The following is a 23,189-nucleotide window of genomic DNA, read 5'->3' as shown; positions in this document are numbered from 1 at the left end:
GCGTGTGTAGCGGGCTTAAGGCCCCATGTTGTTCTATTATATCAGTGACTTATTGCACTGTGATCCATTTTCAGACTACGGAGATAACTTGCACATAACATCTTAGCGATGTTTGGTGACTCAGGAGTCTGTAATAAGCATAAGGCCTTTTTCACAGGTCAGTATCTCATTAGTAAAAAACAGAGGCCTCTGGCTTTTCAACTCAGCAATAAGTGATATGCCATCACATCATACAGTCTAGGCCTTTAATCTAATATATAAAGCTGAATGTGTGTGTGTATGTATGTCCGAGATTGGCATCTGCACCGTCGCAGCTACAGCCACAAAATTTTGCGCACACACGTCTGGACCCCGAGAGCGTCATAGGCTAGGTTTTGAGGGGAAATTTTAACCCCGCGCTTTACAGTTATTCGCCAAAAAACCTGCCTCCATTAAAGCGAATGGAGTTGAGAGCCACAGTGCAGCCAGAACTTCAGAAGAATACGCAGCCACGCCCTTATATGGAATGTTGGCGTGTCACAATGCAGCCAGGGAAAGAGACAGACACAGACAAAGAGACAGAGACAGGGAAACAGACAGGGAAAGAAAGGGAAAGATACAGACAGGGTAAGAGACAGACAAGGAAAGTGACAGAGATAGATAGACAGACAGAGAAAGAGATTGAGACAGATGGAGAAAGAGACAGAGACCGTCACAGACAGACAGGGAGAGAGACAAACAGACAAAGAGATAGAGAGAGAGAGACAGATAGATATATACAGAGGAGAGACAGACAGAGAATGGGAGAAAAACAGAGAGACAGTTACTATCCCAGGCGTTAATACATTCTATCCCGGGAATGATAATACATTCTATTTTGTTAACAACAGTTAACCCGGGCGAAGCCAGGTAGTACAGCTAGTAGGTAATAAGGTTGGGAGTGATTACACCAGATCAATATTAGAACACTGGATGAAACGGGTAAATATGAGAAACATGTTACCTCAAGTTCATTAAGTCTTTGGATACGTGGGGTGAAGTGAAGTTTATCAACATCACAAGCAAATGGAGGTTGCCAGTCCTGCAGAAAACAATTGAAAGAATTAAATATAGTTTATTAAAAAGACTCATATCCTGCATCTGTTGATTAAGCTGTCTTATTCCTGGTTTCCTTCCCAACATGCACTATACAAAGGCTTCTTCGATGTATTTCCAAATATAGATTTATTTCCTAAGGGTGGCCTAACTTACAGACCCAACTCTTTAAATTTGGCCTTCTCAAGAACTGCATATGCTCAGAAGCTCCTGAATACGTTCACAGGGCAGAAGAGCTGGTGTCACGTACAACTCTAGCATTGCACAGAATCATCTCAGCGCACCAATCACCAGGATTTTCCTATATAACCTAAAGCCAGTGCTATACTGGCACTATCAGGCTGATTCTATACAGACCTTTTAGTTGTCAGCTTGGTTGGATGTATAGTTTTTGAAACACAAGTAAAGCTTGAAAAATGAACAGTTTTTTGATGGGCAGCAGGTGCTAAGTAGCTACCGTGTTTTTTCCAAAATATGACACTGTCATACTTTTTGTTATCCCCAAAAAAGCGCTAGAGCTTATTTTTGGAGTAGGTCTTATTCTTGAAGAAACATGGTTGGGGAAATAGTTTACCCCCCCCAATCAGACTTAAACCCACCCCCACCCCCCACCGCTTTCCAGGAGACTCATACTTACCAGACCCTGGATGTCTGTCACTCCCAGCCAGCACACTCACATGCATCAGATCACGCACACACATTCATACATACACATACAGTTAGGTCCATAAATATTTGGACAGTGACACAATTTTCGCGAGTTGGGCTCTGCATGCCACCACATTGGATTTGAAATGAAACCTCTACAACAGAATTCAAGTGCAGATTGTAACGTTTAAATAATAATAAAAATGGAGATTTTTTTCATAAGGAAAAAAGCTCACCAACCAGCGCTGAATAATAAGAATATTTGATATAATTAATTTTTTAATCGACAATATAAAAAATATTGACACTGCTAAATAAGATAAGAAACAAAAACAAAAACAAAAAAATATAACCAAGAGAAAATATCATAAATTGCACTATCGTGGGGCCCCGGCCGGTGGCACCACGTATATTAATAATAAATGTGGGTAAACTAGAGATCCAAACAAGAGAAAAGGATTTTTTCTAGAATATCCAAAAAATAATGAATAGTTTATCCGCCCAAGGGGGAGGGGGGGGGAAAATAACACATTCGTGCTAGCTCGTATGTGAGGGCAAAGGTTCCTTCTGGCGAGTGTTAGTGCACAGGTAAATCCTTCAAAATTAGTTGAATAGTGCTAATATCCACGCTGCAAGTTTTCACGGTTCCATGAAATAGGATTAAATATGCCGCGCTCCTACCGCAGATTCTGGCAGGCAGAGGAATCAGTGCCCCAGAGACTCGTTACAAGTCTCGGTGTAGATTACCTGACACCCGCGCTGGCATGGGAACTCAGTGAAGTATGGTCCTTGCGTGGAATGACTCTTACACCGCTGAAGAAAAGGGAACAATGCCGGGTTTGGATTTTGAAAAAACCCCTTAGGTCCAAGCAGGATATTGGTTGAAAGTTGCTGAAGTAAGCTTGCACCGTCCCAGGACATGGATTTCTCCGTGCGCCTTACTCAAATATTCAGTTGCCAGTGAATCGGCAAAGTCCGTAATCGGTAGGAACAAGCAGACAACTGTGTCCACTTCACAATAATACACTGAGCTAGATCCGACGCGCGTTTCGGGGGCGTCACCAGTCCCCCTTCCTCAAGGATAGCTCAGTAAATCCATTAAAGCCCATGGTGTGCTCGGCGCGGTGCCTGCCTGTGTGCCCTGTGCCCGCTCGGGATGGTGCTGAGATGCTGCCGCTGGCTCTTACTTCATTGGCGGATTGTAACGTTTAATTTGAAGGTTTGAACAAAAATATCTGATAGAAATTGTAGGAATTGTACACATTTCTTTACAAACACTACACATTTTAGGAGGTCAAAAGTAATTGGACAAATAAACCAAACCCAAACAAAATATTTTTATTTTCAATATTTTGTTGCGAATCCTTTGGAGGCAATCACTGCCTTAAGTCTGGAACCCATGGACATCACCAAACGCTGGGTTTCCTCCTTCTTAATGCTTTGCCAGGCCTTTACAGCCGCAGCCTTCAGGTCTTGCTTGTTTGTGGGTCTTTCCGTCTTAAGTCTGGATTTGAGCAAGGGAAATGCATGCTCAATTGGGTTAAGATCTGGTGATTGACTTGGCCATTGCAGAATGTTCCACTTTTTTGCACTCATGAACTCCTGGGTAGCTTTGGCTGTATGCTTGGGGTCATTGTCCATCTGTACTATGAAGCGCGTCCGATCAACTTTGCGGCATTTGGCTGAATCTGGGCTGAAAGTATATACCGGTACACTTCAGAATTCATCCGGCTACTCTTGTCTGCTGTTATGTCATCAATAAACACAAGTGACCCAGTGCCATTGAAAGCCATGCATGCCCATGCCATCACGTTGCCTCCACCATGTTTTACAGAGGATGTGGTGTGCCTTGGATCATGTGCCGTTCCCTTTCTTCTCCAAACTTTTTTCTTCCCATCATTCTGGTACAGGTTGATCTTGGTCTCATCTGTCCATAGAATACTTTTCCAGAACTGAGTTGGCTTCATGAGGTGTTTTTCAGCAAATTTAACTCTGGCCTGTCTATTTTTGGAATTGATGAATGGTTTGCATCTAGATGTGAACCCTTTGTATTTACTTTCATGGAGTCTTCTCTTTACTGTTGACTTAGAGACAGATACACCTACTTCACTGAGAGTGTTCTGGACTTCAGTTGATGTTGTGAACGCGTTCTTCTTCACCAAAGAAAGTATGCGGCGATCATCCACCACTGTTGTCATCCGTGGACGCCCAGGCCTTTTTGAGTTCCCAAGCTCACCAGTCAATTCCTTTTTTCGCAGAATGTACCAGACTGTTGATTTTGCTACTCCAAGCATGTCTGCTATCGCTCTGATGGATTTGTTCTTTTTTTTCAGCCTCAGGATGTTCTGCTTCACCTCAATTGAGAGTTCCTTAGACCGCATGTTGTCTGGTCACAGCAACAGCTTCCAAATGCAAAACCACACACCTGTAATCAACCCCAGAACTTTTAACTACTTCATTGATTACAGGTTAACGAGGGAGACACCTTCAGAGTTAATTGCAGCCCTTAGAGTCCCTTGTCCAATTACTTTTGGTCCCTTGAAAAAGGAGGCTATGCATTACAGAGCTATGATTCCTAAACCCTTTCTCCGATTTGGATGTGAAAACTCTCATATTGCAGCTGGGAGTGTGCACTTTCAGCCCATATTATATATATAAATTGTATTTCTGAACATGTTTTTGTAAACAGCTAAAATAACAAAACTTGTGTCACTGTCCAAATATTTCTGGACCTAACTGTACCTCCCAACTTTTCAAGAAAGGAAAGAGGGACAAAGTATGCGGCGCGCGCAGCGGCAAATTTTGACCACGCCCCTAGCCACACCCCTAGCCACACCCATTTGGAAGTAAGGGTCATTCAGCAGATGTTCCGGACTGTTCATTCATATTTATAGCAGTCAGAATTTTTTTATATTTCTGTGTCACTATATGACATGTTGCTTATTTGTGCCTATAAGGCCATGTTCACACGTTGCATAAATTCTGTTTCTTTTTGTTTCTGTCTGCACCAAACTACACAATAACAATCTTCTCTGTTTTTTCCATTTTTGCTGCATTTTTTCTGCCTTTTCTCCATTATTTAATGCGTTTTTGGTTCAGATGTGAATCTGCGTTTTTAAGTGTTTTTATTGTACAGAGAAGCTTTTTCCTGCATTTTTTTAAGCTCCACATAGAAACTTCCAGAGAACCCGCCCCCGAAAACCGCAGAATTCAGCAGCGTCTTTTCATGGAATCACATCCACTTTACTTGGACAATTAAACACAGCAGAATAAATGTGCAAAGAAACAGCAGAAAAAAATGCAGCATTTACACTACATGTGAATATGGACTAATTGTCCAAGCAAAGTGGATGAGACGTCCTGAAATCTCCGCCCCTGGTGCATGGAAAGACGCCGCTGAACTGTGCGGATTTAGTGTTTCTTTCTTTATAAGCTTCAGGATTCACATCAGCAACAAACGTATCAAATAAGGGGGACAATGTATAAAAAATACCGCAAACACGCAATAATCAGAGAACATTGTTATTGCACTCGTGGCGCGGACACCTGCAGAAAAAATGACGCATTTATGCTATGTGTGAACACGGCCTCAGTGATCCATTTTTATTACATTTTTTATGGGTTTTAATAAAGAAAAATAATAAATTGCGCCTTTTTTTTCCCGCCATTTACCGATCCCCATAAATAATCTGATCGCTGTGTTGTTCAGGTCATTACGATTACAGGGACACCAAATATGTCCATGTTATTTGCTGATTTGTGATGTTTATTATTTTATAAAAAAGTGCAATAAAATTACATTATTCTATTTTTTTTTATTATTTTTAGTAACTTTATTACAAGAAAAAAAAATCCTCTTTTCCTCTCCCTCTAGAATACAGGACATAGAGATGCTGCTCTGTACAATGTAGCTGTGTCCTGTGTAATATGCTGTGTAAGAGGCTGCATTGTAGGTTCATTTATGTGAAATCCTCCCTCTGACATCATCAATCCTAGTGGCTCAACAGCTAGAGCAGTTAGGAAAGCCAGGAGGTTGCTGGACACAAGTTTTGAACGTTGCTGGTTTGAATCCAAGGTGGTGAAGATAAAAAAAAAAAAATTGTATTTGTATTTTTTTCCTCATTTCTTTATAGTAGTTTTATGGGAACAAATGAATCTGACTCTTTCACCAACATTGAGATACAGTATTTATCTATCTCTATCCCTCTATCTATCTATGATTCTCTCTATCCCTCTATCTATCTATGATTCTATCTATCTAGCCCTCTATCTATGATTCTAGCTATGATTCTATCCATCTATCTATCTATGATTCTATCTCTATCTATCTATTATCTGTCGTGTATCTATATATCCCTCTATCATCCATCCCTCTATCATCCATCCATCCCACTATCATCCATCCCTCCCTCTATCCCTCCCCTCCATCCCTCCCTCCCTCCCTCCATCCCTCCATCCCTCCATTCATTCATCCATCCATCTATCATCCATCCATCCCTCCCTCTATCCCTCCATTCATCCCTCCCTCTATCCCTCCATTCATCCCTCTATCATCCATACTCCCTCCCTCTATCCCTCCATGCATCCCTCTATCATCCATCCATCCCTCTATCCCTCCATTCATCCCTCTATCATCCATGCATCCATCCCTCCCTCTATCCCTCCATTCATCCCTCTATCATCCATGCATCCATCCCTCCCTCTATCCCTCCATTCATCCCTCCATCATCCCTCCATTCATCCCTCCTTTCATCCCTCCATCCATCCCTCCATCCATCCCTCCCTCTATCATCCATCCATCCCTCTATCCCTCCATTCATCCCTCCCTCTATCCCTCCATTCATCCCTCTATCCCTCCATTCATCCCTCCATCATCCATCCCTCCCTCTATCCCTCCTTTCATCCCTCTATCCCTCCATTCATCCCTCCTTCTATCCCTCTATCATCCATCCATCCCTCCATTCATCCCTCTATCATCCATCCATCCCTCCCTCCCTCTATCCCTCCATTCATCCCTCCCTCTATCCCTCCATTCATCCCTCCCTCTATCCCTCCATTCATCCCTCCATCATCCATCCATCTATCCCTCCATTCATCCATCCCTCCCTCTATCCCTCCATTCATCCCTCTATCATCCATCCATCCCTCCCTCTATCTCTCCATTCATCCCTCCATTCATCCATCCATCCCTCCCTCTAGCCCTCCATTCATCCCTCCTTCTATCCCTCCATTCATCCCTCTATCATCCATCCATCCCTCCCTCTATCCCTCCATTCATCCCTCCATTCATCCCTCTATTATCCATCCATCCATCCCTGCCTCTATCCCTCCATTCATCCCTCTATCCGTCCATTCATCCCTCCTTCTATCCCTCCATTCATCCCTCTATCATCCATCCATCCCTCCCTCTATCCCTCCATTCATCCCTCCTTCTATCCCTCCATTCATCCCTCCTTCTATCCCTCCATTCATCCCTCTATCATCCATTCATCCCTCCATTCATCCCTCCATTCATCCCTCCATTCATCCCTCCATTCATCCCTCCATTCATCCCTCCATTCATCCCTCCATTCATCCCTCCATTCATCCCTCCATTCATCCCTCCATTATCCATCCATCCCTGCCTCTATCCCTCCATTCATCCCTCCTTCTATCCCTCCATTCATCCCTCTATCATCCATCCATCCCTCCCTCTATCCCTCCATTCATCCCTCTATTATCCATCCATCCATCCCTCCCTCTATCCCTCCTTTCATCCCTCTATCCCTCCATTCATCCCTCCTTCTATCCCTCCATTCATCCCTCCATTTATCCCTCTATCATCCATCCCTCCCTCTATCCCTCCTTTCATCCCTCTATCCCTCCATTCATCCCTCCTTTCATCCCTCCTTTCATCCCTCCATCCATCCCTCCATCCATCCCTCCATCCATCCCTCCATCCATCCCTCCATCCATCCCTCCATCCATCCCTCCATCCATCCCTCCATCCATCCCTCCATCCATCCCTCCATCCATCCCTCCTTTCATCCCTCCATCCATCCCTCCTTTCATCCCTCCTTTCATCCCTCCATCCATCCCTCCATCCATCCCTCCATCCATCCCTCCATCCATCCCTCCATCCATCCCTCCCTCTATCCCTCCCTCTATCCCTCCCTCTATCCCTCCCTCTATCCCTCCATTCAGCCCTCCATTCATCCATCCCTCCATCCATCCCTCCATCCATCTTTGCAGCTGAATAATCTGCTTCTGGTGTCTCACCTGCAGTATAGAGGTCAAGATAACAAAATTTTCCTATTGCTTTCAATACAGGCAGTAGCTCAGTGGTAAAGCTGCTGCCTTTGAAACAATGAACTCACAGTTCCACGAGTTCGAGTCCCGGCCACCCCGAAAATCCAGAGCCGATAATTTAATTTAAATTTATTCACTCCACTGAGGGGGAGGAGCCGGGACATCAGCTGTGAGCCGCGGGAGTGCGGGACAGCCCTGAGAAATCGTGAAAGTCCCGCAGAATCCGGGACGGTTGGGAGGTACAAACACAAACACTAGTCATTCACCACATCCAGCGGTACAGAATGCCTCCGGCCGCAGGTAAAGATTGGAGGAAGCTACGCATCGCAGGTCCTGTAAGAATTCCACCTGCAACCGCAGGTCCTTGTGCTCCACCGCACTGCGTCTCAGGATTCTGCCGGCCAAAAGAAATCGGTATCGCTGGATGTAGTGTGTGTGTGTGTGCGCGTGTGTGCGCGCGTGTGTGCGCGTGTGCGCGCGCGTGCGTGCGCGTGCGTGTAATCTGATAGGTGACTGTGTGTGTGATCTGATCTGCGTGGGATCCACTGCAAGGCCCAACGCTCGACGTCAGGTGAGAATGAATCATGGTGGCTAGAAGGACCTTGCTGATGTCATACCCATGTGACCAGAAGAGGCAGGGCCTCAGGCAACATAGCTGATACCAGAAAGCAACATTTTCTGTTGACTGAGGCCCCGACCCTTCTGGGCACATGGGTATGACGTCAGCAAAGTCCTTTTAGCCACCATGATTTATAGTCATAACCATTAATAAAACACTTCTAGAATGGAATTATAGCATAAATAACAGAGAAGGATGGACAGGCAGGGGAACAGGAATCATTATCAAACCCCACCCCAGCTATTAGCTGCTGCTGCCGATCAAAAAGCGGTTCATTTTACAAGCTTTACTTGCTTCCAAGCTGACAACTAAAAGGTCTGTATAGAATCAGCATGATAGTGCCAGTATAGCACTGGATTTAGGTTAATATAGGAAAATCCTGGTGATTGGTTCCCTTTAAGTGACTAGTCATGGCTTTTCTTAGGCGGTGTTCACATTACCACTAACTCAAGCACTCTTTGGTGGTCACAGGTGGACGTCACTAACAGCCAAATGCGACAGGCGCACGAGTCTGCAGCCTAGAGGTGAAGCCCGAGTCTACCTCCAGGATTTGGTCACAAAGCAAGCAGTTGATGATGTACATATTTGTATAAGCACACACAATCCAACGTTCACAAGGCAGATTCTGCCTCATGGAAACTCTGAGGCTGCTTTCACACATCTGGTTTTTGCTGAGCGGCACAATACGGCACTTTGCAGAAAAAACACGACAGGTTTTTTTTTGCCGCCGGTTGCGTTTTTTCCGCATAGACTTGCATTAGCGCCGTACTGTGCCGCATTGCCTTGCGTCCGGTTTTTGCCGGATGCGGCATATTTAGCCCATGCAGCGGCCGGATGGAATGTTGCCGGGCACGTTTTTTTTGTGTGGCGAAAAAAAAAAACGCATCGCGCTAGACCCGGCGCGATTTACAATGCAAGCCTATGGAGGCCGGATGCGGCGTCCTGCGGCAAAAAAATGGCGGCCGGATGCAGTTTTTTGAACTGCGCATGCTCAGTATCAAGCCGCATCCGTCAAAAAACGGAGTGGCCGCATGGAAAAACGTATGCAATGAATCCGGTTTTTGAGCCGGATTGTGCCTGATGCAAAAGAACTGATGTGTGAAAGCAGCCTTATGTATGCTTGCAGAGGAATCCATGGCAAAGTCCTAGTGTGAACGGTCACAGTTTTGCATCACACAATCCAGCAAGGCTGCATGTGCCTAATAGGTCACCCACTTTTCCCCTGAGATGTGGCTTTCATATCCAGGGTGGACACTCCTGCTGCCATATTAATGGTAATGTGGCTTACCAATTGAAAACAACAGGAGGCAGTTTGTAGGCAAAACTGATGCCAATTTTCATTTGGCATAAGACAAAATCCCCTTAGGCTACGTTCCCACAATGAGTATTTGGTGAGCTTTTGATGTTGCAGATTCTCTGCAGTATTTCTCCTAAATTAGGCTACTTGCGTTTTTATCATGTTTTTGGTGCTGCCGTTCCTGTCTTTTCGGTAAGTCATGCTTTGTTCCTGATACTTCCTGGTATTTGGCTCTGACAATGATGCATTGATCCAGTTGTGCGGATTGCATGCATTATTACTGCATTTCTGCAGTGAAACGCACTAAAAACCAGGGCTGTGGAGTCGGAGTCGGAGTCGTGGAGTCGGAGTCGGAGTCGGAGCTCATTTTGGTGGAGTCGGAGTCGGAGTTGGAGTCGGTATAAAATGCACCGACTCCGACTCCTAAAATATATAATAAATTGGGGACAGGAGTGCAATGCAGAATGTGCTGAATATTTTACTAAATAATAACATTTAGTATAATGCTTATATTTAAGTGAAAAATTTATTGTAGTATAATGTGAACATCAGACATTTAATTGTTTTTATGATACAATAATCAAGATATTTGGATAGAACATAAAATATTTATTGGATACAACTTTAGAACACAAAAAACTAATAAATTGTAAATATGTAATATTATATATATATACACAGTGTATATACACACACAAGATATATATGTAATCTACTGTATATTACATAGTGTATTACATATTTACAATTTATTACAGTTTTTTGTGTTCTAAAGTTGTATCCAATAAATATATTTTATGTTCTATCCAAATATCTTGATTATTGTATCATAAAAATTATTAAATGTCTAATGTTCACATACACATATTCATGTACTACAATAAATTTTTCACCTAACTATAAGCAATATATGTAGGAGTCGGAGTCGGAGTCGGAGTCGGAGCCGGAGTCGGAGTCGGTGCAAGAGAATTTGAGGAGTCGGAGTCGGAGTCGAAGGTTTGGCTTACCGACTCCACAGCCCTGCTAAAAACACATGCTTTTTTTGGTGTGGATTTTCTGCATCCAATGAAACACATGCTTTTTTTGGTGTGGATTTTCTGCATCCAATGAAAGTCAATAGGTAAGCACTCGTCTTGGGCACACAGCCTAAGGCTTCTGCCACACTCACGTGAAATTAACGCACGTGCCGAGAGACACGTATTTTCCCTGCGTGTTGCGTGCAGGTAAGTACGTGTCTCTGGTACGTGCGTGACACGTGTGTTCTACGTGTGCTATCCGCGATAGCACACGTAGAACCGGTAATTATTATACTCACCTGGTCCTTCCTGATGTCTGCGCTGCTGTCCGTGGTGCTGATCCTCGGTCTCCAGCCCTCCCGTCTCCCCGCTGCTGCTGCTGCTAGGCAGTGAAGTGAATATTCAATGAGAATAATGAGCGGCGGTCGGCAGCAAGAGGCAGCAGCGGCAGAGACAGGAGGGCTGGAGAAGGTGAGTTAATGTTTTGGGTTTTTTTCACTGACATGTGTGTTTTCTCCGGCGCGTGTCACACGGGACCGCATCCACACTACACCAGTGTGGTACGGGTGCGGGCCGTGTGACACCCGTGCTGCGGGAGAAATCACTGACATGTCAGCGCTTTGAAAAACGCACACGGACACACGTTCCGTGTGGTTTTACGTGTGTGTGCCTGCTACAATAGGGTAGCATTGGTTAACGTGTCTCCGTGCCGCCGGTACGTGTAAAAAATGACAAACACGTGCCGGCAGCAAGGATGTGTGTCGCAAGCCTAAAAGGCCATACTCACAAACAGAGTCATCTAGTTGACTAACAAAAGCTGATGGCACATCCACAGACGAAAAATCACAACAGCCAGATGTTAAATTGCCAGTCAATGAAGTATTAACAAATCCTCATTCACACATTGCATCTGAGGCTTGGGAAGTTACTGAACAATCCATTTGTGCCTTCAGATTTAGTAAAGGGACTCCATTCACACATGGGTGCTCCATGCAGACTGCAATGTACAGACTAGCTGTGTGTCAGGTAACCTGCGCCATTCTGTGCTGAGGCCCAGAGACACAGATGTGAGCCCGGCCTTGGGCTGAGCATGCACACACTAACCACACCACATACTTCACATGTACAAGCGCCATGGCCATAAACTGGAATACCACATGCAGTTGTTACAAAGCCTACCTACAGGCTTATTCCACTCGGGATCAGTCACCTGATAATCATCTTTTCTGACTGGCGGTTTACTAATATACGTTAGAATAGCCTCCCCTTAATACGAATTGGCTAGAATACACGTGTGTTTAACATCACAGCCAGTCAGGCATTTCAGCCAATGATGACAGAGGGGGTGTGTTCCAGACTACCACAGACCTCCTACAGATACTGAAGCCAAACTGTAGTCGTAGATCACAGCACTGAAGTAAGGAAGTACTAAGAAGAATATGTCAGATAAGCAGAATTTCTGAGCTCACAGGCTCAACAGCATGACAATCTCACAGAGTGAAAGGTTTGTCTCTAATGCTGGATCACCCCATAAGGCTAAGTTCACACATCAGTTTTCTCCAATCAGGCACAATCCAGTGTGAACTGTACTGTACTGCCCTTGTGCCGGATCTGGGAGTGCGGCAAGAAAACGCTGATGTGTGGGTACCCTAAGGTGGAGTTTATCCTATATTATACTGGTGTCTCATAGACGCCTGCCATGATTAACCCCGCTATTACCCCGATTGCCACCGCACCAGGGTAGTTCGGGATGAGCCGGGTAGAGTCCCGGGACTGTCGCATCTAATGGATGCAGCAATTCCGGGCAGCTGCTAGCTAATATTGTTAGGCTGGGGGGCGCCCCTTAACGTGGCGCTCCCCATCCTGAGAACACCAGCCTTCAGCCATGTGGCTTTATCTTGGCTGGTATCAAAATTGGGGGGGGGGGGGGGGACATGCTGTTTTTTTTTATTTATTTTTTTACTGCAATAGATAGACCCGCCCACCGGCGGCTGTGATTGGTTGCAGTGAGATAGCTGTCACTCAGCATGGGGGCGTGTCTGACTGCAACCATAGGCGCCGGTAGGCGGGGAAAGCAGTGAATACGAGATTGAATAATGGGCGGCCGGCATTTTCAAATCAGGAGAAGCCGCCAGAGCTTTGTGACAGCCGTGCAGCACCGCGCCAGTGATCGGTTAGTGAGTGAATGACTCAGTGAGTGAGAGATTGATTTTCTGACAAGCAATGAATTTATGGGCATGCTCAGAAGTAAAAACCGGATACGGTACATGCTTCCGGCGTTTGAGGCATGCCACCGTATCCGGCACGCATAGACTTTCATTATGCACCATGCCGCACAGCGCTATGCTGTTTTTTGCCGCTGGCAAAAAAACGTTCCTCTCTGCATCATGTGCGGCCGCCGGAGTAACGATTTTTGCCGCATCCGGCAAAAGACGGATTAAACACAAGTACATGCGGCACAATCCAGCGCTAATAAAAGTCTATGAGGAAAAACCACACCCGGCGGCAAAAAAAAAAAAAAAAAAATCAGATGCGTTTCTCCCACAAAGCGCTGGATTGTGCCGCACAGCAAAAACCTGATGTGTGAACATACCCCAATAGTGAGCACACTCCCCAACAGTAGTTCTTGAACACACATCTTCTTTCAAACAACCACATATTGTGCTTTTTGTTTACTTAGCATTTGCCATTTTTCCTAAGGCTATAATAATATAGATGTTAGAGCCGCACAGCTAAAACTAATGAGAGAGGGTGCTCCATGCTCATAGAAGCCATAAGGCAGTATTCCTACAAACAGTACGGTACTTGCAGCTTTTTTTTTTATACTGCACAATTTGCACAAAAAATACAGCGACTTGTGGTTCCGGCAAAGTGGATGGGATTCATGTCAGTTTCTCTTGTGGATACGCTGAGTTTTATGTGTGGATTTTAACCATAGACTTGTACTCTATGTAGAAAATTCACTGATAAAATATGCATTCTGAGTGCATTTCAGCTGCAAAACAGACTAAAAATGAATAATCCGCACATGACTGTATAAAATGGTGTCAAAACCAAATACCAGAAAGTATCAAAATCAAAGCAGCTTTATTTAAAACAAGACAGACAAATCCTGCAGTGTGAAAAACGTGATAAAGGCGCATGTAAAAAGGTATAAAGGGGTTGCACAATCGTTACAATTTGCATTCCTATGTTAGAATACATAAAGCATTGCAGTATGAAAGAATACGCGAGCCCAGATATCACACGTACGGAGTATATGGCTTCAGAACTGCCACGAATTCTGTGCCGTCACTCACATCGGTCCTTAATAAGCTGACCAATCAGATGGCTAGAAGCGGATTTATCACAGCAGCACTGAACACATAGAGCAGTCATTGTTAGACAGTTCTGATAAAAAATGAAAACTCATCTCATATTTACTGACTTAGGACAGAGTCATTTAATACAGGTGGATGGCAGCCTCCACATTACAGGCATAAGTCATTCCCAAGGATCACTAACCAAACAATCACTGGGATCCATGTTAGGGTCGGTTTGGGTCATTCATCCTGCTGTTGGGATGGGACAATTGGCAAAATTGTGAGAACATGCTGCAATTCCACTACATAATTGTATATATAAAAAAGTGCGTTTCATCTGTCACCATGTACAACCCTTTAACCCCTTCAGCCCCCGGGCACTTTCCGTTTTTGCGTTTTTGTTTTTTGCTCCCCTTCTTCTGAGAGGCGTAACATTTTTATTTTTCCATCAATCTTGCCATATGAGGGCTTGTTTTTTGCGGGACGAGTTGTACTTTTAAATGAAACCATAAGTTTTACCATATAGTGTACTGGAAAACGGCAAAAAAATTCCAAGTGCGGAAAAATTGCAAAAAAAGTGTGATCGTACAATAGTTTTTGGGATATTTTATTCACCATGTTCACTATATGGTAAAACTGAGGTATCTATGTGATGCCTCAGGTCGGTGCGAGTTTGTAGACACCAAATATGTATAGGTTTACTTTTATCTAAGGGGTTAAAAAAAATTCACAAGTTTGTCCAATAAAAGTGGCGCACGTTTTGCGCCATTTTCCGAAACACGTAGCGTTCTTATTTTTAAGGATCTATGCCTCCGTGATGGCTTATTTTTTGCGTCTCGAGCTGACGTTTATAATGGTACCATTTTTGCGCAGATGCTACGTTTTGATCGCCTGTTATTGCATTTTGCGTAAAACTTGCGGCGACCAAAAAACGTAATTTTGGCGTTTGGAATTTTTTTGCGACTACGCCGTTTACCAATCAGATTAATTGATTTTATATTTTGATAGATCGGGCATTTCTGAACGCGGCGATACCAAATATGTGTATATTTATTTATTTTTTAACCCTTTAATTTTCAATGGGGGGAAAGGGGGGTGATTTGAACTTTTAGGTTTTTTGGTTTTTTTTTTATTTTTTAAAACTTTTTTTTTTTATTTTACTAGTCCCCCTAGGGGGCTATAGCGATCAGCAATCCGATTGCTGATCGCTATCTGCTGATCACAGCAATACCGCTGTAATCAGCAGATTCAGTCACTTTGGTTTTCCCTCTGCTCTCGGCCGAGGGAAAATGAAAGTGAAACATCGTAGCAGCAGGCGTCATCACATGACCCTGTGCTACGATGGCAACCACCGATAGTCACGTGATAACACACGTGACTTCCGGTGGGGGCGGCGGTGAGTAACAAACATGGCCGCGCGCATTTAAATCTTGCTGCCAGACTTTGGCAGCAAGATTTAAGGGGTTAATGGCCGCGGGTGGAAGCGATTCCACCCGCGGCTAGCAGGCACACATGTCAGCTGTTGAAAACAGCTGATATGTGTGCCGATCCACGCCGCCTGCCCGCGGCAGGGGGCGGGGCTTAACGGGACACGATCCTGGACGGATAGATCCGTCCAAGGTCGTGAAGGGGTTAAATACATTCACCAACCCCCACCATTAAAACGTATACAACAGTATAAGTGATGAAAGCTATATTGGTGGGGATGCCAGCCAGGAGGACCCCAACACGACGGCTCCCTTGCCTTATTGCTAATATGGACGGGTGTGGTGGGGGAGGAGTTCTACACAGCACGTACTTCCATGAAAGCCCAGGAGATACAGAACAAACAGGTGGACATTGTACTACATATTGTCACCTGATATAACATGGATATTACACTATATATATGGCCAGCTAACAGAACATGGACATTATACTACAGTGCCTACAAGTAGTATTCAACCCCCTGCAGATTTAGCAGGTTTACACATTCGGAATTAACTTGGCATTGTGACATTTGGACTATAGATCAGCCTGGAAGTGTGAAATGCACTGCAGCAAAAAAGAATGTTATTTCTTTTTTTATTTTTTTCTTCAAAATTGTGAAAAGTTTATTCAGAGGGTCATTTATTATTCAGCCCCTCAAACCACAAGAATTCTGTTTGGTTCCCCTAAAGTATTAAGAAGTATTTCAGGCACAAAGAACAATGAGCTTCACATGTTTGGATTAATTATTTCTTTTTCCAGCCTTTTCTGACTAATTAAGACCCTCCCCAAACTTGTGAACAGCACTCATACTTGATTAACATGGGAAAGACAAAAGGAGCATTCCAAGGCCATCAGAGACAAAATCGTGGAGGGTCACAAGGCTGGCAAGGGGTACAAAACCCTTTCCAATGAGTTGGGCCTACCTGTCTCCACTGTTGGGAGCATCATCCGGAAGTGGAAGGCTTATGGAACTACTGTTAGCCTTCCACGGCCTGGACAGCCTTTGAAAGTTTCCACCCGTGCCGAGGCCAGGCTTGTCCGAAGAGTCAAGGCTAACCCAAGGACAACAAGGAAGGAGCTCCGGGAAGATCTCATGGCAGTGGGGACATTGGTTTCAGTCAATACCATAAGTAACGTACTCCACCGTAATGGTCTCCGTTACAGACGAGCCCGTAAGGTACCTATACTTTAAAAGCGTCATGTCAAGGCTCGTCTACAGTTTGCTCATGATCACTTGGAAGACTCTGAGACAGACTGGTTCAAGGTTCTCTGGTCTGATGAGACCAAGATCGAGATCTTTGGTGCCAACCACACACGTGACGTTTGGAGACTGGATGGCACTGCATACGACCCCAAGAATACCATCCCTACAGTCAAGCATGGTGGTGGCAGCATCATGCTGTGGGGCTGTTTCTCAGCCAAGGGGCCTGGCCATCTGGTCCGCATCCATGGGAAGATAGATAGCACGGCCTACCTGGAGATTTTGGCCAAGAACCTCCGCTCCTCCATCAAGGATCTTAAGATGGGTCGTCATTTCATCTTCCAACAAGACAACGACCCAAAGCACACAGCCAAGAAAACCAAGGCCTGGTTCAAGAGGGAAAAAATCAAGGTGTTGAAGGCATAGTCAGTCTCCTGACCTTAACCCAATTGAAAACTGGTGGAAGTAGCTCAAGATTAAAGTCCACATGAGACACCCAAAGAACCTAGATAACTTGGAGAAGATCTGCATGGAGGAGTGGGCCAAGACAACTCCAGAGACCTGTGCCGGCCTGATCAGGTCTTATAAAAGACGATTATTAGCTGTAATTGCAAACAAGGGTTATTCCACAAAATATTAAACCTAGGGGTTGAATAATAATTGACCCACACTTTTATGTTGAAAATGTATTAAAATTTAACTGAGCAACATAACTTGTTGGTTTGTAAGATTTATGCATCTGTTAATAAATCCTGCTCTTGTTTGAAGTTTGCAGGCTCTAACTTATTTGCATCTTATCAAACCTGCTAAATCTGCAGGGGGTTGAATACTACTTGTAGGCACTGTATATCGCCACCTGATATAACGTGGATATTGTACTATATATGGCCACGTGATATAACGTGGATATTGTACTATATATGGTCACCTGATATAACATGGATATTACACTATATATATATATGGCCAGCTAACAGAACATGGACATTATACTATATATGGCCACCTGATATAACATTGATATTGTACTATATATGCCTACCTTTTATAATGTGGATATTATACTATATATGCCTACCTGTTATAATGTGGATATTGTACTATATATGGACAACTGATATATAGTACAATATCCACATTATATCAGTTGTCCATATATAGTACAATATCCACATTATAACAGGTAGGCATATATAGTATAATATCCACATTATATCAGGTGGCCATATATAGTATAATATCCACATTATAACAGGTAGGCATATATAGTACAATATCCATGTTATATCATGTAGGCATATATAGTACAATATCCACATTATATGCCTACCTGATATAACATGGATATTGTAATATATATGGCCACCTGATATAAAATGGATATTGTACTATATATGGCCACCTGATATAACGTGGATATTACACTATATATATGGCCACCTGATATAACATGGATATTACACTATATATATGGCCAGCTAACAGAACATGGACATTATACTATATATGGCCACCTGATATAACATGGATATTGTACTATATATGGCCACCTGATATAACGTGGATATTGTACTATATATGGACACCTGATATAATGTGGATATTGTACTATATATGGACACCTGATATAATGTGGATATTGTACTATATATGGACACCTGATATAATGTGGATATTGTACTATATATGGACACCTGATATAATGTGGATATTGTACTATATATGGACACCTGATATAATGTGGATATTGTACTAAATATGCCTACCTGTTATAATGTGGATATTGTACTATATATGCCTACCTGATATAATGTGGATATTGTACTATATATGGACACCTGATATAATGTGGATATTGTACTATATATGCCTACCTGATATAACGTGGATATTGTACTATATATGGACACCTGATATAATGTGGATATTGTACTATATATGCCTACCTGATATAACGTGGATATTGTACTATATATGCCTACCTGATATAATGTGGATATTGTACTAAATATGCCTACCTGTTATAATGTGGATATTGTACTATATATGGACACCTGATATAATGTGGATATTGTACTATATATGCCTACCTGATATAACGTGGATATTGTACTATATATGCCTACCTGATATAATGTGGATATTGTACTAAATATGCCTACCTGTTATAATGTGGATATTGTACTATATATGGACACCTGATATAATGTGGATATTGTACTAAATATGCCTACCTGTTATAATGTGGATATTGTACTATATATGGACACCTGATATAATGTGGATATTGTACTATATATGGACACCTGATATAATGTGGATATTGTACTATATATGGACACCTGATATAATGTGGATATTGTACTAAATATGCCTACCTGATATAATGTGGATATTGTACTATATATGGACACCTGATATAATGTGGATATTGTACTATATATGGACACCTGATATAATGTGGATATTGTACTATATATGGCCACCTGATATAATGTGGATATTGTACTAAATATGCCTACCTGTTATAATGTGGATATTGTACTATATATAGTCACCTGTTATAATGTGGATATTGTACTATATATGGCCACCTGATATAATGTGGATATTGTACTAAATATGCCTACCTGTTATAATGTGGATATTGTACTATATATGGACACCTGATATAATGTGGATATTGTACTATATATGGACACCTGATATAATGTGGATATTGTACTATATATGGTCACCTGTTATAATGTGGATATTATACTATATATGGCCAGCTAATATAATGTGGAAATTCATTAATGACAATGAAATGACTATGGAGCTTACAGATCAATAAAACAACATTAGCAGGTCAGATTGTGTGGTGCTGATGTACACCTTATTTTAGCATCCTTTTATATGCTTCTTACAATTTGGAAGCTTCTTGTACAATTTCTACACTGCACCATAACGTGAGGTAAAAGAAAATGAAGGTGGTGGTGTCAGGCAATGTATGGAAGTTTCCAGGCATCTCTGCTGCTCCCAGCCTGTGTGTGACTGTGTGTAAAATGGTGGACGGGGCTGGAGGAGAAAGATGGAGGAAAGTCAGCCAGAAAACATGGAGGGCTGAGAAGTAAAGCTAGTCTATAACAGCCTAGGTCTGACCACATCCTGCAGCTCACTATTAAGAGACTACAATGACAATATGGCTCTGCTGTAATCCTGTGCTGAGGATGCACTTCTATGCCATACACACAAAAGCCCCTGGACTGCAATCCTGCCCCATAGGATCCACTCAAGAATTTGCTAAAAACCAGACAGCAGCTCTAACAGATGGAAAAGCAGAATGAAGAGAAACCCGAGAAGAGCCCAATAGCTCAGAGAAAACATACTACAGGAGCAGATTACCGAAAGCAATGGATGGGGACAAAACCATATAAAAGGGGAGCAAAAACATCACAGGAGCCATAAGGAAAGCAATGGATGGGGACAAAACCCTATAAAAAGGGGAGCAAAAACATCACAGGAGCCATAAGGAAAGCAATGGATGGGGACAAAACCATATAAAAGGGGAGCAAAAACATCACAGGAGCAATAGGTAAAGTAATGGATGGGGACAAAACCATATAAAAAGGTGCAAAAACATCACAGGAGCCATAAGGACAGTAATGGATGGGGACAAAACCCTATAAAAGGGAGCAAAAACATCACAGAAGCCATAAGGAAAGCAATGGATGGGGACAAAACCCTATAGGAGCAAAAACATCACAGGAGCCATAAGGAAAGCAATGGATGGGGACAAAACCCTATAGGAGCAAAAACATCACAGGAGCCATAAGGAAAGCAATGGATGGGGACAAAACCCTATAGGAGCAAAAACATCACAGGAGCCATAAGGAAAGTAATGGATGGGGACAAAACCCTATAAAAGGGGAGCAAAAAGGAAAGTAATGAATGGGGACAAAACCCTATAAAAGGGGAGCAAAAAGGAAAGTAATGAATGGGGACAAAACCATATAAAAGGAGAGCAAAAACATCACAGGAGCCATAAGGAAAGTAATGGATGGGGACAAAACCCTATAAAAGGGGAGCAAAAACATCACAGGAGCCATAAGGAAAGTAATGGATGGGGACAAAACCAAATAAGAGAGGGGGCAAAAACATACTAAGGGGAAAGACTAGTGAGGAAGCAATAGAGCTATACCAAATAGTAGAAAACAGGACAAGAAAAAATATATACCACAGGGAAAAATTACTAAGGAATAGATGGGTATAAAACCGTATAAAAGAGGAGCAAAAACAATACAGGAGTAATAAGGAAAGCAATGGATGAATGCAAAACATACTACGAGGGGGAGATTACCGAGGAAGCAATAGAGCCATACCGAATCCTACAACATAGGAGAACACAAGATACTATAGGGGCAGATCACTGAGGAAGGAATCCATGGGTACAAAACCCTATAAAGGAGGCAGAAAATATACTAAAGGGGAGATCACTGAGGAAACCAGCTGTATCCTAAATCCTATAAAAGATACTATAGGGGCAGATCACTGAGGAAGGAATCCATGGGTACAAAACCCTATAAAGGAGGAGCAAATATACTAAAGGGGAGATCACTGAGGAAACCAGCTGTATCCTAAATCCTATAAAAGATACTATAGGGGCAGATCACCGAGGAAGGAATCCATGGGTACAAAACCCTATAAAGGAGGAGCAAATATACTAAAGGGGAGATCACTGAGGAAACCAGCTGTATCCTAAATCCTATAGAAGATACTATAGGGGCAGATCACCGAGGAAGGAATCCATGGGTACAAAACCCTATAAAGGAGGCACAACAACAAAAGCTCTGTTCCCTCACAGGAAAGCCTACTGTTTGTGAGCAAGGCACGCTCCTCGCCATAGTGCTCCAGGCCACAGCACTGGCACCAGAGCCACCCTCACAAAGCACCCCGAGCGGCCACATACAGCCACACAAGATGGAGACGGGAACGTGAGCCTTGTAGGCACCGAGCCGTTTACTGGCCTCACAAGTAAAGATGGCCAAGCAGCAGGGTGTGATCTTCATCTCTCCTTGTGTAATGGGATTACCAAAGCAGAGCAAGAAGGGGCAGGAGGATCAGAGCCCAGAAGGAAGCCTCAGGAGAGCTCTGCTGGTGCCAGCTTGTGCCCTTGACACTGGCTCATCACTGGTCAGGAGCCCCTTGGCCACCATTCTGCCACACACTGCCTCTCAGGATGCCACACAACTTTATGCACTGGCAGCAGCTGTGTCACCCACTGGTGTCATGTTATGATCTAGTCCGCCCCCTCCTCGCCACACAAAGGATTGGGGCTCGGGCGCCATATTGAATACTTCCTGTAGGCCCCCCAATACCTGCACTGAGGGGGACAGGGCACTTCCGGGAGCGGGGGACGCCGGGCACCCCACACTGCGCCGGTAATGGGGGCCACGTCCTCGTGTTTATATGATGACGTCTCCTCCAGTGCCCGTCAGCCCACTCCACGCGTGCCCCCCATACTCACCGGCGGCGGCCGGACCTTGCAGATGCCCGTGCGCTCTGCTATCGGCCGGATCTTGTTGATGTACGCATAGGGGTCCGCGAACTCCTCTCTGCTGGGCTCAAACACCGGACACTCCGGCGGCGGCACGAACTCCATGTCCCCGGGAAGACACCGGCAGGGACGCCGAGCAGTGTGCACAGAGAAGCCGAGACCCGGAGCAGCGGGCGTCCAGTCCACGAGGGAGGCGGAGCAACACGTACCAACCGACAGAACGAGAGCGGAGCGCACGAGAGGTGTGCGTCCGCGGAGTAGGGGTGGCAGAGGACAAGTAGTCCCCGTGTGCGCCCGCACGTCAGCACTAATCACTGTGCACCGCCGGCCAGGCGGAGCCTACAGGGGCAGCACGCGTAATGAGGATGAATGGCGACACAGGACATATTACACCTCCACGTGAGGAGCCCAAGGTTTATTCATACAAATCATTGGCTGTACGTGCCCGGCCAAACAATTGTGTGTGGTAGTGAGGCATTAGCCAGCCTCCGAGCGACCATTGGTGCTGCCCTTCACAAGTGACAGATCTCAGCCCACCTCCACCAACTGCCTTCCACCCGTGGGATCGACTCCTTATGTTTACATGGGCGGATGGATCTGTATACAGCTGACTGCCACACCATCGCCGGGACCTCTTTTTTTAAAGAGCCTCATTCCGGCTGTGCATTGGTCGGAGGCGCCGGACACGTCAGACCCCGAGAGGCGGCGCTTCAGCTGTATCTGGGAGTTCATTGT

General features: G+C 44.1%; 1 protein-coding gene across 1 annotated transcript in view; it reads right to left on the bottom strand.

The window, feature by feature from the left end:
• Positions 1–22,640, bottom strand: part of KDM5B (lysine demethylase 5B) — a 153,487-nt gene extending 130,847 nt beyond the window's left edge. Inside the window, exons 1-2 of the mRNA XM_075335848.1 lie at positions 22,425–22,640; positions 983–1,060 (exon numbers count right to left, since the gene is read on the bottom strand). Coding sequence (XP_075191963.1) covers positions 983–1,060; positions 22,425–22,559 — 213 coding nt within the window. The 5' untranslated portion in view covers positions 22,560–22,640. The remainder of the gene's footprint in view (positions 1–982; positions 1,061–22,424) is intronic.
• Positions 22,641–23,189: the final 549 nt, after the last annotated feature.

Source organism: Anomaloglossus baeobatrachus, chromosome 2 (assembly GCF_048569485.1).
Source record: "Anomaloglossus baeobatrachus isolate aAnoBae1 chromosome 2, aAnoBae1.hap1, whole genome shotgun sequence".
Classification (NCBI taxonomy): Eukaryota; Metazoa; Chordata; class Amphibia; order Anura; family Aromobatidae; genus Anomaloglossus; species Anomaloglossus baeobatrachus.
This window is presented reverse-complemented; position numbering and strand designations above follow the sequence as displayed.